Here is a 16,560-nt window from a genome sequence, read left to right as displayed (position 1 = left end):
ACCCCTTCTTTACTGAGTGATCAAAGGCGGGGAGTTGGCGTTACACAGAGAATTTTTCAAGCTCTCCTCCCAGAGGGACAGCAACCTGGAAACCCGAAGGAGGGCTGTGATCAAACACCATGTTCTGCCTTCCCCTCTCCCTGGTCCTGCCACAGCAATGTAGCCTAGCCAGCAAGGACTCCAGGTGCAACGAGCTGGCGGGTCTCAGCCCACAGAGTTAGCTCATCACTGGGGCAAGGGGTGGGCAGCTCTTACACTGACTTTCCCCAACACTAGCCTGTAGCCTCTCCACTGGGGTCAGGACTTTTAGGCCCCTGATGAAAAGAACAGGGAAGCTGCAATCTCATCTGGGGTGGGCGGCTGGCAAGCCCCGAAGAGGCCGAGGGCTGGGAGAGAAGAGGACAGAAGTGTCCTGTAGAGCTGGGGATGCAGGGGGCTGATCCTGGACTGAGTCACTGGGTCCGTGCGCGGGAGATCGGGAGTGGAATAGCAATGGGAGATTGCAGGGGGTGAAGGGCACGGACAAGCTTTGGGAGCGCAATGCTGGGGTGTGTGGGTCCGGGTTGGGGTGGAGACGCAGGGAAGCATGCACTGCTCATCCACTTTCAGGCCTCTCAGGGCCTCGTGTCTGCTGGCCGTGAGGATGTGGCTCATGTTTGCCGAGACCAGCCCACGGCACCCTTCCTTGAGCTGCCGAGACACAGCCTCCCTCCAGAGCACAAGCGCTGCTGGAATACAGGCCAGGCCCTCGGGCCCCACTCCACAGCGACTGAGAGCAGCACAAAGTCTCCCATGGGATTTGGCTCAGGCCCTCGCAATCCTGCCTTGATTTGCTGCCGAATGAGTCTCAGGGGCACAGGGAGCAGCAGGGCAGCCAGTGCCCTGCCACAGTAACGGATCCATCTCCTGAAGCCTGGACCGCATGAAGTGAGCAACAAAAACAGTGATCAATCTCTTTGCCTAGGCCAATTAGGCAATGTCGCCTTTCATTACTGCCAGAGAAAAGGACAAGGGTGGGCGCTGGGCAGTGAGCAGGATAGAGCACAAGGCTGATAGATAGCATAATGGGGTCCCAGGACGTGGTCTCCCCCAGTCTTTCCTACCCAAATGCAGGGGGGCTAGACCCAATGATCTGTAAGGTCCCTTCCAGCCCCTAACAACTATGAAACTATGTCTGAGGGGCACAAGCAGGATGTCCCAAGTCCCCTTTCAGCTTCCTCCCGCAGGCAATATGGGGAGCAGAGGCCTCCTTCCATGGTTGGGGTGACTACTGGGAGATTAATCCAACCCTTTACATACATCGACCTGACAGCACTCCTGGGTGCCAGGTGGGAGAGAAGAAGAACCTGCCATGCAGGTGACCTGACAGCGGGTTATGGCAGCCTGGGCACGACACAGGGGGCTGCAAGCGGCTGAAGCTCTGACATGATGTTTTACTCATGCACAGCCTGCGTTAGGTGTACGACAGAGGAAAGGGGTCAGGGAGGTACAGATTGTGGGCTCGGGCCACGTCCAAAAAGCTCCTTGTGTGAGGAAGCCTCAGTCCCCGCAGCCCACCCCAACCCTCCTCACCCACCTCCCCAGAGCCAGAGGTAAAGGAGCCTCCTACCGTCCTCGCATGGCCCCGTCCTGGAGACCTCGATGGTCTTCTTCTGCTGGCAGGAAGCCACGTGCAGTTCACACGGGTTGTCATAAGTCACGCCGTCGCTGCCGCACACCGGGGAGAAGGGCTGCCTCTCGCAGCGCAGGCACACGCACTGCCCGCCCACGCACTTGCTTCCAAAGGAGCACACCGTGCTGCCGCAGGACTCTAGCGGGACGGGGAACGGAGAAGGACCAGGAGTCAGGGGTGGAGAGCCTCATGCTGCTGTCCTGGCCCGTCAGGGGTCAGAGCATGGCTGTGCCACCGGAGGAGGGTGTCTACCTTGGAGCTGCTCGTGGAAGGGGCTGCTTCCTGAGCACAACCAGAGCAACAAGTGCTGCACATATCCAGCCCCTTTGGACACCACACTAACAGCTTGCTCCATCCATTTCCCCCGCACCCCACGCTGCATCCGCCCACCGCAGGCTCAACCTGACAAGGCAGTTGCTGGAGCCGTTCAGACTCGCTCCGAGTGCCTCTCCGAAAGCCAGGAATTGGCTCCGTGCCCTGGCCCAGCTGTGGAGCATCAGCCCCAGCTGTTCAGAGAGGCATTATGCTGTTCTGATGCCTCGTTTGTTCCAGTGCTGCATTCAGTCGGCACTTTTTAATTCATTTGGAAATTGGCTCGGGCACAACGATCTACGCTGGAGGGAGCTGGGGCAGGGGGAGCAGAGTGCTTGAAAGCTAACCCCGGGGCGGGAGGAGATGCATATGACGGTGGCTCCGCAGGATGTGCTCCTGCTGGGCTGTGGTTAAAGGTGGCTGTTGGTACCAAGGGTCTAGCTCGGCTCAGCTCAGGAAACGCTCTGCGTTTCTGTGGCACCTTCTGTTCCAGCAATCTGGATACACTTGAATGGGACTGGGGGCAATGAAGCTTCTCGATGCCCATGAGGGCAGATATGACCCTTGTTTCACAACCGGGGAAACCAAGTCATGGGGTGGGGGGATCAAGGATGAGATTAGCAAAGCCAGCTAAGGGATTTACACAGCTCCTATTGTAGTGAAGGGGACACCTGAGTCCAAACAGCCACTCTAAAAGATTCAGCCCTGGGGTCCTGGCGAGTGTTAGCGTGCAGGTGCTACACACAGCCTGCAACCTCCACAGCTTCAAACCTGCCCTTGCAGGGTGAAACCCGCTCACAAGCACTCGAATCCTGCTTGAAATAGAAGCCTAAGGCTGAGATTTTTAAAGCCAGCCTCGAGGATTTAGACACATTCACTCCCATCCATATCAATGTGTCTACATCCCTCAGCCCTGTGCTAGGCTTCGTAGCCTCTCTGAGGATGGCTCTCTAAACTTGCTCTGCTAGATCAGCTGGGCTAGTGCCATGGATGCAGGGGGAACTGTACTGATTTACATCCATCAGGGACCCAGCCTGAGAGGGTGTAAAGGCAGCTTTGGGGTGCTGGGCCTGGAAAGGGGGCTGTGGAGGTGCAAATAAAAGGGCCAGGGAGAAACTGCTAGTGATGGGAGCCATGCCATCCATCCACTGGCCCACTCCTGGAGCTGTCTCTGCCCCCCATGGCACACTGTGAACCTGAAGGCTATGGCTGTAGAGGGCCTGGGTACTTGTATTTAGAAAGCCCTCTAGAAAACAGGCCCTTTAAGAGGTCTTAAGTGCACCCTGGGCACCCGAAATCTCCTGACACTCTCAATGCTTCCTTTGCTCAAACCCTCTCTGGATGTCGTTCCTGTTACCAGGGGTGGGGGTGAGGAATGGGACAGGAAGGGTGGGCAGGAAAGGACCGGACCCCCCATCCCCAGACTCACTGCAGTCTCCTTGCGCAGCCACCTGGATGTTGGTCTGCTGGGTGCAGGCCCGGACGTGGAGCTCGCATTCGCTGCCATAGGTGCTGCCGTCGGTGCCGCACACGGGCTGTGAGGAGGCCACGCACTCCGTGGGGCACACGCATCGGCCCGTCTCTGCCTCGCAGATGGCACCAAACTGGCATTTGCCGCAACGGTCTGAAGAGACAAAACCGCACCCCCAACCGCGGGGCATCAAGTGGCTGAAATTGCCGGCTCCACAAAATTAGAGGGGCTTGTTAGTTCACATCCATTCATTAACCCCATTCACTGCTGGAGTCAACAAAAGGCCATGAATCGAAGTCCTTTGCTCTCCACTGAGCGTCATGATACAACTTGCCAAGGCTGAAAGGCTCCCACCTGCCCCTTTGCACTAGCTTTACAGCTGAGAGCTGTGTTGGTGCAATGCTGCCCTGTTGCTCTTCCACCTGCAGGGACAGCAAAGGGGACGCCTGTGGGAAGGGGCAGAGAAGTTGTGATGGACCGGGTCCTCCACAAGGACCTCTCAAGCCAACCCATGTGTAACCAAACAGGTCTGAGGGCGCTGGGCCAAGCCTTGCAGCAAAAGGAGAGCTCTGGGGACAGCTGAACACACAGGAGGTGCCGCTCTCTAACTAGAGTGCCAGATGCAGCTGCTTTCAAACCCTTTGGCAGCATCTATGCATGCCACCCCTTGGCTCCTGAGCTCTGCCTTTGCTAGGAGACATGGTAATGGGACACAGAGACCATGGGGGATATGGAAATGGGACAGAAAACCAAAGCTTCCTAATGAATTGTTAAGGCAGCAGTGAAATGCTCCTGTGTCCTCCACAGACACAGCCTCACGGGGAACTGAGCATGACTCAATGCAGTGATGAGGAAGGAGCAGAGCTTGGGGTAAGAGAAGGAAGAAGAGAGGCACTTGGAGGCAATTACTACTTGTGAAGCCCATCAGGGGCAGAAGTGAGTGTGACGAGATGTCACCAGAGCTATATGCCATTATGGCTTCGAAATGGGAGGTGGGAGAAGCGCGCAGGGCTGAGTACAATTATAAGGAGCGAGAAATTAGTCCCAGTATATCAGCGGCTGCAGGGAGAACTACAGCTCAGCTCTGCTTCACAACGGCTGGCCAGTCTCATGTTGGGGAGGCAGGGTTTGTACCTGGGAGATCTCCAAGAGGGGCTGAGTGACCTGGAAGTAGCAAGAGGGAGGGAAGTGGGGCTCATCCTCAGCTCTGGATCCAGATGCCCCCAGGGGAAGGGGGGTGCAGAGGCAGCTCTGTGGGTCCCGAAGATTTTCCAGCCCAGGCTGACACTGGACACACAAGCCAACAAGGGGCCTGTGGTTCAGTCTCTTGAGGAAGCAGGCGCCTGACCTGCCCTCTAGACCCTGAACCAGGCTGCGGGCTTGGCTGTCTCGCATCAGAAGAATGCTGGACCCTGTCACGCCTGACCCAAATGCAGCAGGGAGCCCTGAAATTGGGAGGTGGGTACCACTGTGGTGCACAAGCCCATCTCTAGGAGAAAAAGAGGTCTGCACACCCCCCGCCGGCAGTTCCCACTCTGTTCTAGCAGAAGCTTTTGCTGAGGAGCAGCATCTCCAGGCCAGGACAATGAATGGGCTGGAGCAGCAAGGGGCCTGTGCACTATGCAGGACCCTGGGTCAGCTGCCATGAATGCAGCCTAGGGGCCTGGCAGCACCGCAACCCTCTTCCTCCCAGTGCATTAGGGAAGTCACTGGGGGTGGGAGGGATGCACCAGCTAGTGCTGGGACCTGTCTCCTTCCTCCACTTGTGTCCTCAGCCTGCATGCAGACTCGGGTCAGAGGGGACGTTTATCTCCAGACCCCCTCTCTAACAAAGAAGCTGCAGGAGAGACCAGGCTCCAGGCGGCTCATCTCCGTTCCAGAAACTCTTGGGTGCTTGGTGATTCAGTGCTTAATTTCCTCTTCCCAATGAGCCTTGCTCCCCCCCCACCCCAAATCGATTCACAAGGAATTTGGCTCAGGGAAGATTTTTCTAATCTTTCTTTCACGCAGCAGCTGTTGCTCTGGGTGTGTGGGGGCGGCAGCGCAGCGAGCGATTGGCTAGGGTGTTGCTATCTATAGCGCGTTTCACGTGGCCCACCCGTGGGCTGCAGGGGCAGGAAGAGTGGGATCCGTGGACAGACATACCAGTGGCGAGAGGGGCAATTCTGGCATCCCAGAGGCAGTTTGCTTCTGCCTCAAAGCTGGGGGTGCTTCTGTCCCTTCCACCTCCCCGTATCAGCACTTCATTTACCCTTAAAACCTGCTACACCCTTGGCCATCCTTCAGCAGTGAGTTCCACGGGTTTTTCTAGCTGGGGAAGCAGGAGCCTCTAGGTCAGGCCAGGCCAGGACAAGGCCATGAGCGGGGTAATCCAGACGTCACTCATAGCACAGGAGCCCTGCCTAATAACCTCAGAGGTTTCAATCAACTCCCCACAGGCAGGGGAAAGCCCTCCCAGTGGTAAAGCTCATCAGCATGCGTTACAGGGGATGGAGGTTTGCAACATAAGAGGGACAGGGACGGGAAGGACATGACACCGTGAGGAGGTTCCAACCCACCAGATTTGACTGAGGAAGAGGAGGATGCTCTGACAGCCCTGTGTGAGGCTGGCCAAGCACAGAGACAGCCCTGTCCCCACCGTGCTGGGGCTGGATGTGTGCAGGGTAGCGTTCCCGATCAGCTCCTCAGCCAGGGCCCCTTCTCTGAGTCTGCACACCAAGCCAGGCAGCATCCTCACCCAGATTAGCTTCCTTCTCTCCATCGTCCCTCTGACTCCCCTGCTGAGCCCGCCTTATTTTTAAGAGAAATAAACCTCCCAAATGGCAGACTCCAGATAACGATGTCATTATCTCGCACATTGGGGGGCCGGCTGGCTTCATTACGCGCGTAAGTGGGCAGCGGGCGATCAGTCTTCTCTCGATCCATTGCCTTGCACGTGCCCCGATGGATGAGGCCCCCGAGCCCACCCACCAGAGCCAGGACGATGCTCCCGCTGATGCAGCGGGACACCTACGCGTATTGTAGCAGGCAGCACTGGGAGATGCTGCTGCACAGATCGCACCCAGCCTCGATCCAGCTCCCCTCACAAGAAAGTGGGGCTGTTGGGGTCAAAAGCTGCAGCAGCTTTCTCTGTGAATAGAGGCTGGAGCCTCTTCCCAGGCAGCTGGGCAGAATCTGCCCATGAATTTTGCCTGACAGCACGTCCAGGAAGGGGGAAGCACAGAAAGCAGGGTCCCCGGGCACCATCCTGCACTGACGGGACTCAGGAGAGGGGTAGGGATGCCAGGACCTGGGGGAGTGGCGAGTCCTGTGGCCTCCTGAGATGAAAGGGGCTATATTGCTAGGGGAAGGCAAAGCCTCTGGAGACAGGAGAGCCCATCACACTCAGGGCTGTGACCTGGGTGGAAGAGCCTGCCTGGTTGGGATGGAGAGCGGCCATCTTCCTAGCACCACTGCCACTTCAGCTCTGAGACTCCCCGTTAACCACCCCTTCTCTTGTCCTCCCTCTATTAATATTCATCTTCAAAGTCAATGCGCTCCCTTTCCCTCCCAGACCTGCTGCTGGGTGGCCCGGAGAGGTACGAGCTCCACTCACCACAGGGCCCTTTGTGCTTGACTTTGATCTCCTTCTTCAAGACACAGGCAGTGGCACTCAGCTCGCAAGGGTTGCCGTAGGTGCGGTTGTCGCTGCCGCAGACGGGGTCGTAGCGACCTTGGCAGACCTGCTGGCACTCGCACACCGCCTCCTGGTTCTTCACCACGCAGGTGGCCCCAAAGGTGCACTCCACGCTGAGGCAGGGGCTGGGGGTGCCCAGGTCTGCATTGGGGCAGGGGAGAAAGATGTGTGTTAGCCGTGCTCCCGGCCTGGCAATGCTGCATTTGGCATGGCGCAGCGAGCGAGGCATGTGAGGAATGCCAGCCCCGGGCTTGTGCTCACTGTCCCCACTCAGGGCCATGCTGCGCCCGGGGTGCACCTGTGACCTGCAGGGATGGTGAACAGGCCCTGTGGCTTCCATCTGGTTACTTTACACCTCCTGTCACCCGGGTAGCTGAGCCTCCTGCAGGGCTCCAGACCCCACCAGTACGGGGTGGCAGCTCCCATTACAGGATGCCCTTGAGCATCAATTGGCTCCCCAAATCCCCCTCCTATCCGGAGGCAGCGGAGGCACACAGGGCGCTCGCTGCCTGTCACTTGTCTGCTGGTGGCATGAACACCCCACCCCTCTTTCTAATCCAAGTCCTGCCTGTACGGTCTGAACCAAATTGCCAGCTCCAGGATCAGAGAGAGGCAGGGAGCCCACGACAGGGCCTCTCCCTTGCTTATAGCCCCGTTGCATATCCCAGCAAGCAGTCCCCAGGGCACCAGTCATGCCCTGAACGAGCTGAACGTCAGGGCAAGGGGGCAATCCATCTCTCTACAACCTTGGAGCTTCGGGCAGCCCCATCCCTCGCTCAGCTCCCTTCCCTGCCAGCACACAGCCAGCCAGAGAGCTGGCTTGTGGTAGCACGGGTGCCCGCATAAGGGTCTTTCTGCTTTCCATCCCCACTATCTGCTTTCTACTTTCTCCCTCCTTTCCTGGGGGGGTAAAAGCTGGGGGCTGTTTCTCCGGCTGAGTCTCACGCTGGCCACAGTTCAGAAGCCAGCCGAAGATGAAGGAAGCTGCCCTGAGAGACACTGAGGCCACACTGAGACCATCGCTACTAGGTGCAGAGCACAAAGAGCGGGCGTTTCGCTGGGCTCTGAGAGGCAAGGAGGGCAGGAGAAGCCCTGGCCAGGCAGGCTGGGAAGCAGAGTCAAGGAGAGGAGTGCTAGGCAGCTGCATGGGTAACAGGGGAGGCATTGGCGAGAGCAAAGCCTCCAAGCACACATCACAGCAGCCAGGAGGTGGCCAATCCACCCCACAGGCAGGGCTGGAGTAAGCCCCATGACACAAGGCCAGCAATAGGCTCTTGCTTCACAGCAAACTCAGCAGGGTCCTGGCTGCTCTTGGCTTCCCCAGACTTGTGCTTGGAGACACTTGGGGCCCCAGACAGCACCCACTTGCTAACAGAGGACCCTGACCAAGGTGAGGCAGCCCATCACTCAGGTCTAAGACGCGCTGCCATGGATAGATGCCCTCTCCCACTGCCGCGTTCCCCCGTGGCCTCTCCCTGCCACCGATCTGCTACCAAGAGCAGAGCAGTGTCACACCAGCGGGCTCCTGCTCAGTGCCCCCTCTCCACCCGCCAGAGATATTTGCTCGGGGCTTGTCTAGGAGACTGAGCGCTCTCCTTGTCTTCCTCCAGTGGAGGCCAGGCTCCCACTGAGAGGAGCTAGGGATGTGTGGCTGGTCACAGGCTCCGTGGGAGCTCCTTTAATTTACCCTCAGGCAAAAAGAGGTGTTTGATCTCAGGTGCGGAAACTTCCTTTGCAGTCTCCGTGCCGTGGGCTGGCAGGGGAGTGGGATGCAGGCTGCACTGCCTATGCTGCCCAGAGGCTGGTGCTATGGCTAAGGCTTGCTCACAGCCAAGGCAGGTATCCCAAGGCAGGATCCCATGAACCGCCGGGGAGAGCGCGCACAGCCCCGCTCTGCGAGTGCTCAGTGACCCCGGGGAGCTCAGGGAAGGGGGGGAACAGGAAGGAGACATTGGAAAAAGGGACGACAAGGGAGCGGGGGGAACACAATGCAACGAGAGCAGGATGGATGCAGCAGGCACATGTCGGGGGCCGAGCCGAAGAGCACGAGAGCAACAGCACAGCCACAGATTAGCACAGGGCAGGAAAGGCCAGCTCCCCTGGGACCCACCAGTGCTGCATGGAGAACTGGCCGCGGGTACAGCTCGGGCTGGTCCTCGGTTCCCACTCCCTCCCTAGAACTGAGGTGTGATGGGCTCCTTGCACCGAGGCCGGGGGAGTCGATGGGTTTGTTCAGCAAGGCTCATTTCTGGAGCAATACTGGATCTGGAAGGACCAGCCTTGTTAAGAGAAGTGTGGCCCACGCTGATGGTTTTAGCTGGGGCCATGGGGAGGGAGTGAGGCTGGAGAAAATCCCTCAATGGGGAGAAATCCTCCATCCCACGTCCATGCAGACTCCACACCCAGGCTGTCACTCGGGGCTGGGGCTGTGACGGGGACAGCTGCAAATCCAGCTGAGGCTCTGTAGGGCAGGGAGCAGTCATCTCTCCCACCTCAACGCCCTCCCTCCCTCTCCTGACAAATTCCCCTGTAGCCGAATGGCTTCTGAGCGGTTCCCACGCAGTGGCAGCCCGTCTTCCCCGCCGCGCCGGGCCTGGGGGTGCCACTCACATCCTTGGCTTTTGTCCCCTTTTTTTAAAAGCCGTGTTTACCATAATCGTGCCCGCGAAATGCTCGCAGGCAGCTCGCTTAGCCGGGGAAGCAGCCTCCGCCGGGCACAATTAGGCAGTGAGGATGCGACAAACTAGGCGTGAAGCAAACACATGTTTGTTTATTCTAAACTCCCAAATCCCGGCTCCGAACATCCCGCGGGGCTGCGCGGGGATGGGGCTGGGAGGGAGAGCGAGCCGCGTGCAAGGTGGGAGGCCGCCGGGGCCGGAGGAGAGCCGCGCTCTGACATTTCTCGCCCTTCTAGCAATTCCGCGCGGCAGCCATGCAGCAAATGAGGCTCCCCTCGCCGTTTGAACCGCCGACTGTTGACATTTTCCGGACTGCCCGGGGCTCCCTCGGAAGTCAATGGGAGTTATCGCCACTGATTTCCAGAGGCGGGAATCGGGCACGTGCGTGCCTCGCTCCTTCCAGCCTGGGACCTCTGGGCGTTTCTACCAGCAGCGGGTAACAGTGACTCGCATGGAGTCACCGTCTCCATGTGACACACGGAGAAACGCAGCTTGCACGGAGGCGAAGTGACTTGTCCCGCTGTGCCAGATTTCTTTGTCACCCAAATTAGTGCCCACAGGGCAAAGCGTTGCTCTCAAGAGAGCTAAGTGGAGGCTGGGACTTCTGCCTGCTGCAGACTATACTCCCTGCCTGTGCTGACGGAGGCTTGAGAGGCTGTGCTGATGCCCGTGGAGGTGATACTACGATGTGCTTCCACCAAGGCAGGAGAAAGTGCCATTGGCCAAATGAAAGGACCATTACAAAATCAGTCCGCTATAAGGTTGTCACCTCTCTGCTGACACCACCTGGCCTGGTGAGTGTCCTTTCCACAACCCATGCTTACACAAACGTGACACACACATACATACACACATGAAGGGATGGGGGGGAAGGGGCCAAGCATTGCAATCCTGGGCAAACATGAGTCTCTAATCATGCCTGAGGGAGAAGGAACATTTCATATCTACCAGGAGCAGCCCAAATTGACTCATCAGCCAAGGAGAGATGCTCTGGGGACTCGGTGAAGGTAATGGGGTTCCCAGCTCACAGGGGCATTCAGATAACAGAGCAGCTCCTGCCCCCATCCTTGTCCATCTCATAGAAGGAGACATGAGCCCAAGCAAGCATTAACAATATCCCGTCGCATTGCAAGGCAGTCTCATTGCAGGCAGGGAGTGTTGGAAGGAGGGAGGGGGTCAAAAATTGGGGGGGTCTGTCCATCCCAACGGCTTTGAAATATGGCCAGGGAGGAGCAGAGTGGCTGGGGAAAGTGGGGAGCAGGACAGACTTCCGGAGGAACGCCGTTGGCTGTGGAGAAGGGTAGAAAGCCAACCTCCGAGCAGAGACGTCCTGGTTGGGAGTGGTAGGGTGCTGCGTGGACACACGTCCTTTCTCCACACGGGCAACACTGTAAAACACAAGACACAGAACGAAAAAGGAAAGAAAGAAAAAAGCAACAGAGAGAGAGAGAGAAAGGAAGAAAAGGAGGGGAAAAGACAGACGCAGCGACAGAGCTCTTCCTTCTGCCCCTGCCAGACTCCACCTCTTGCCATCTCCTAGCCCCCTGGCGCCATCTCCCAGGGGCACCTTCCAGCTCCTAACACCCCCTTTTGAAAGCACCAAGGGACTTGTAAGTCAAAAGTGAAGGCAAGGCTGAGGCTGTTTTGCCTGGCTTTGCTTCCTCCCCCAGCTGCTGGTGAACAGGGAGCAGCAAGAGCTCATTAGGCAGCTCTCTGCAAAGATTAAAGCATCCGGTTGCCATCCCATTAATGGACCGCCTTTCATTTCCTCCCTGTTGATGGGACAAGTCTTCTTCACTAAGTCCCATCGGATCCAATCTTCCTCCAAGCAGTTGAGGGTCTGGAGGTGGCCCCTGGAGAAGGGGCGTTGATGCAGAAGGCTTCAGTCATGCTGCCTGAGTCCAGTCGCGTTGGGCTGGAACCACTCCTTGGTCACGACATTTCTTGTGAAAGGAGACACCCCCCCCCCACCAGGGTCCTGTTCCCCTTCCCACCCTCTCCTAAGGGAGTGGGGGACAGTTTCGGGTCTCCGGTGACCTCCACCTGCTCACCCACAGTGGGGGCAGGTGGGGATACCAAGGATGTGACAGAGACATGCGTGTGTGTGTGGAGCGGTGAGCATGGAGCTCCTTTCTGGAGCCTGGCACCTCTCTTCATCTCCAGGCAGCAGAGAGCAGGCCGCCATGCCTCAACCCTGACTCAGAGGGGTTTCCTCCATAGGCCTCACTGCGAGGGAGGAAGAGGCACAACTCCATCAGGATGGAGAAATGCAGGGGGACTGTTATGAGTTGGCGAACATGGACAGATTTGTAGTTCCTTCTAGCTCTAAGTCTGGTTCAGATGCCTCATGTCACCTTACAAGTCGTCCCAAAGACCTGGCCAGGGCTGAGACATTGGACTACAGACCCCACAACCTACTCAGCCCTTGCCCAGACAGTGCCAGTGATGGTGTTTGGTGTGGGGCATGCAGGCTAGCAGGAACTAACTGCACTCTCAAGTACTGGGAAAGCTTGCAGCCTTGTTGAACCAGCGACTTGGAGAGGGAACGCTCGAAACCCTAAGGGGCAATGCAGAAGTGACAAGAAAGAGGCTGTTTTCCTGGGCTGATAGGAGAGGCCTGTGGCTTAATCATGCCGCCCAGTGGCTTCCTACGGGGCAGGCGTGAGCTGTCATGTAGTCTTGGCAATCTCGGCTGATTGTCAGCTCTGCTTTGCCTCCTGCCTGCGTCGTTGGGACGAGGGGGCTGCTTCGCTCACTCTCCCAAGAGCCACGCGCTCTTGAAAGGATGAGCATTGCCCGTCTGCGCTGCTGGCTGGCTGTGCAGCCTGCAGAGAGAGGAGGAAGGGGGGTGAGGAATGAGATGAAGGAGAACTGAAAAAGAAAGCGGAGAAGCTGGCCTGTGTGGGGAGAGCGGGGGAGGCAGAGATGAGTTGCTGAATCCCTTAAATGTTTGTCTATAGGAGCCAGCAAGAGAGGGATTTGGGGATCTCTCTCTCTGCAGGTTTCTACCCAAATGAACCCAGCCGTCTGGGCCGCTAGCGGAGGGGGAGCAGTAACAGCACCGAGAGATGTGTGGACACTAAGAGAGACTTGCAAAGGGGCTGAGATACTGCACTGAAGGTAATGGAAAGCCTCTTGCTGACTTCCAGTGGGCTACTGACTGCTACAGAGGTCCCGCACTGTTGAACATGAAGCTCCCAGCACCCACACTTGGCAGCTGGTCGACTGGTTTGAACTGCGCTACATCTCAGCCTTTGCCACATCACTCAGGGCATTGTGGTAAAAGCCAATGACGGTACCCACCACGGTACCAGGCAATAGATGTGGTTGCCTTCTCCTTGCACGTCCCCACCACGGCTGCAAACTCAGAACCCAGGCGTGCTGCAGGATCTGGAGGATCCAGGTTCAGTAGCAGCCCTCAGCAGCTGCAATGGCCCCACTTCTCCAACCACCACATGCTCGGGCAGCCTGGAGTTTTGTTTAAAAATAATACATGGGCCCACGTGTTTCCATGCCAACCAAACCAGCCTGCACCACAAGGAGCAAAACTTCCAGAACGGCACAGCACGGGGAGGGAAACACGTCAGGTTTGCCATCCTCCTTGATTCTCTGGGCAGTTTGGGAGCGTTAGATGCTTTCCTTTAAAGTCCCAGCTCCTGGAGTCATGTGAATAGATGATGATCTCAGCTCCTGTCGAATAGAAGCGGGCGTTTCTAGCCCTCAAAGCTGCAACGAAACACTCCCAGTGGTTCTGGTCCTGCAACCCAAAAGTGCCTAACTGACAAAGACCCCTCCTGACTGTATTAAGCCGATGTCGTGCTTCTTAGGGACAGAGAAATGCTTTTTGAGCAGCTGCACGTGGCAAGACTGAAACGTCTAGGTGAGGAGGGCAAAGCCAGCCAAATGGTCCCCTAAAAGTGGGGTGAATTTAAAATCCCATTTCAAAGGTGCGATGCATACCAAAGAATCATCCAGCCTGCATCTATATGGTTTTCTATCAGTCTGAGATTAGCCATTCCTCCAATATCTGCAAATCAGTGTGCTGACTGTGTTTAACCCTCTCTCTTCCTCCATCACAGTTAATGTCATTTTGGATGCTTCCACTGCCCTAGCTGTCTCTGGTGAAACTACTACCCCATCCTACCTCATAAGCCTTCAAGACTTCATCAGAAAAGTCCACAGGTTCCCCCAGCTCCTCCCCGGAGATGATACAAAGGCACACCAAGACCATCAGAGTGTTAACAGCACCGGGAAGCATTACTTACACAGGGCACCTGGTGCTGAGGAAAGCATGGATCGGGGGAGTGATGAGAGGGGTCAGGAGCCTGGCACTGTCCTGGGAGGGTGGATGGACAATGGGGCTGCTTCTGATGGCATGAGGGGGAATGTGCGCCTGGCAGGGTGCGGATGGAGGGGGCAACGGACTGAGCGTTACAGAGGCTTTGTGACGAAGACCATCCAAATGCAAACGACTCTTCCCTCCGTTATACGACTTGTCGGACGAGACAGTGGAGAAAGAGACAAACAGACAGACGGACACACGGTAGTGACGAGGAGACAGACAAGACACACACGTGGGACTTGGGATCTGGGGAAGGGAGGAGGGTAGGAACGGGGAGATCGCTGGCTGGCCTGTGGGTGGTCGAAGGGATGAGGGGTCGCCTGTGGCTGGGTCAGGGCTGTAGTGGTGTGATCATGACTTACCTCCGGCACACAGACAGCAAGGTTCCTCCTTGGCTGTGTGTTGAGGCCAACAGGGTGGGAGAGATGCCAGGGGCAAGGATCAGGGGGTAGTTGAAGAGATGGGGGAGACGCATTGGGGTGACCAGGACCTCCAAACCATGCCACCGCTTACCACAGGGCCCCTCGTGCTTTACGGGGAGGACAGCTTTCTGCTGGCACTCTGCCTTCTGGCGCTCGCAGTCGTTGCTGTACGTCCGGCTGTCCCGGGCGCAGACGGGCCGATAGGCGCCGTCACAGGTGATGCGATCGCAGGAGCAGCGGGTGGTGCCACGCCGGTTGAGGCACACGGCGCCGAACTTGCATTCGTCCCTGCACTTGTCTGCAAAGGGGAGAGAGACGTGGTGCTCAGCATGGGGCTGCAGGCAGGGGCAATGTGGGGCTTGCTGACCTGGGTCAGAGGAAGGAGACTCAGCAGCTCAGTTCTCACCTTGGGGGCCACACCAGATGGGAAGGGGGCCCCAGAATGGACCCCCCTCGAAGCTGTCTGTGGAGCCCCATTCCCCACCCACACCAAAGAAGAGCACTGCTGGAAGGGACACTGGAGTGGAGAAATAGCAGGGTGAGGTCCGAGCGACTGGGGCCTGCGTTCTAGTTCATCTGAGCCCATCTGGTGTCTGGGCCAGTGCCCCTGGATCGGGTCCATCTCCCTTGGATGAATGGACTTGCAGCTAAGACCCTACCTGCTCCATCATCCTCTCTGCTGTCACTGGGGCAAGGACCACAGCAGCCTGGGGCTGCTATCCTGACAGGCCACCAGCAGGGACCACCTTCAGATGCTTGACTAATAAAGCCGGAAAAGACTGAGCTGGGGCAGGTGGTTTCTCACGTCACCGGTCAGCCCCCGAATGCAGAGGGCCCCAGGGTGGCTGCAGAGCCCCAGCGCTCTCACCCGCTACCCTCCCGCCCCCTGGGGCAATGTAAGTACTTACCCTGTGGCTGGCACTGCCCCGAACGCACCTTCTGGATCTCCAGCCCCCGCAGAGCGCCCGACCGTCCCATGATGCACTCGCTGTCATAGGTTACCCCATCATCACCACACACTGGGTCCCTCTTTGGGGGGCAGTTTTCAGGCCGGAAGAGCAGGTCCGCTCGGCGAGTGCGAGGGTTCACCCGGCAGACCCGGCTTAGGTCATTGACAGCGTTCTTGCAAGGGTCTGCACCGAGGGCACGGGAGGGTGTGGGTGAAAGAGAGCAAGAGAGACAGCATCTCAGAGCAGCATGGTTACCTCCAGGGTCTGCCCCATCCCTGCCCCTCAGGGAGCCAAAAGGCTAGGCCCAGCACCAGCCCAGCCCAGTCCTAAGCTGCATTGCGTCTTTCCTCCCTGGGATCTAGTCCATGCTGGCCTCCTCCATTCAGCTGGGGTCTCTGCAAGACTCTGTGCACATGCCAGCTGGTCTCTGCATGGAAAGCGCTTAGGGGTTTGTGGTAGGAGGAAGATGGCTGGCAAATTCAGAGACTGCGGGGCATGGGGTGGTCCCTGCATGCTGGGACGGATTCAGACCAGTGAAGTCTGAGTCATGCAAAGGCAAGAAGGGGCTGCTGAAGCCCTGCCTGGGACCCCCAGACAGGAGCTCCCATCTGTACCTCTGCCTGAGCACTTGACTCTTAACCTGCACCCTTCTGCTGCTTTCCTCTGCACCCCCCCACAGGTCTGGGGAGGCGCTTGGAAAAACACCTCCTTTACCCTGGGAGCCGAAGGCTCAGCCCTCCAACACCAGGGGCAATGCCTTTGTCAAGGCCCAGGCCTTTGCTGCAGCTCCTCGGAGAGTCTTCTATATGTTCGGCTCTCTGGAGCTTGGCTAATGGAGCTCCTAAATGCACCCCAGGCTCCTCTCCTGGACCATGGATGGTGCTCTGCGCTGACAAGGGCACTCATTCCCCAGGCACCTGCTCATGTTTTTCACCTCTTTCCCTGCTCCCTGCCTTAAGCAGCTCAGCGAGCGGATTGAGGAATCCGGGCCCTTGAGAGAAGATCCCCAAGGGCCCCGTGCTGCCTTCCACCGCTTG

At 57.7% G+C, this 16,560-nt stretch overlaps 1 protein-coding gene across 1 annotated transcript in view; it reads right to left on the bottom strand.

The window, feature by feature from the left end:
• AGRN (agrin) overlaps window positions 1-16,560 on the bottom strand; it is a 161,911-nt gene that overhangs the window by 34,407 nt on the left and 110,944 nt on the right. The window contains exons 6-10 of the mRNA XM_025198144.1: window positions 15,482-15,706; window positions 14,665-14,871; window positions 7,051-7,272; window positions 3,414-3,608; window positions 1,610-1,810 (exon numbers count right to left, since the gene is read on the bottom strand). Coding sequence (XP_025053929.1) covers window positions 1,610-1,810; window positions 3,414-3,608; window positions 7,051-7,272; window positions 14,665-14,871; window positions 15,482-15,706 — 1,050 coding nt within the window. The remainder of the gene's footprint in view (window positions 1-1,609; window positions 1,811-3,413; window positions 3,609-7,050; window positions 7,273-14,664; window positions 14,872-15,481; window positions 15,707-16,560) is intronic.

Source organism: Alligator sinensis, unplaced genomic scaffold (assembly GCF_000455745.1).
Source record: "Alligator sinensis unplaced genomic scaffold, ASM45574v1 scaffold569_1, whole genome shotgun sequence".
Lineage (NCBI taxonomy): Eukaryota > Metazoa > Chordata > Crocodylia > Alligatoridae > Alligator > Alligator sinensis.
The sequence above is the reverse complement of the archived record's forward strand: the minus strand, read 5'-3'. Positions and strand labels throughout refer to the sequence as shown.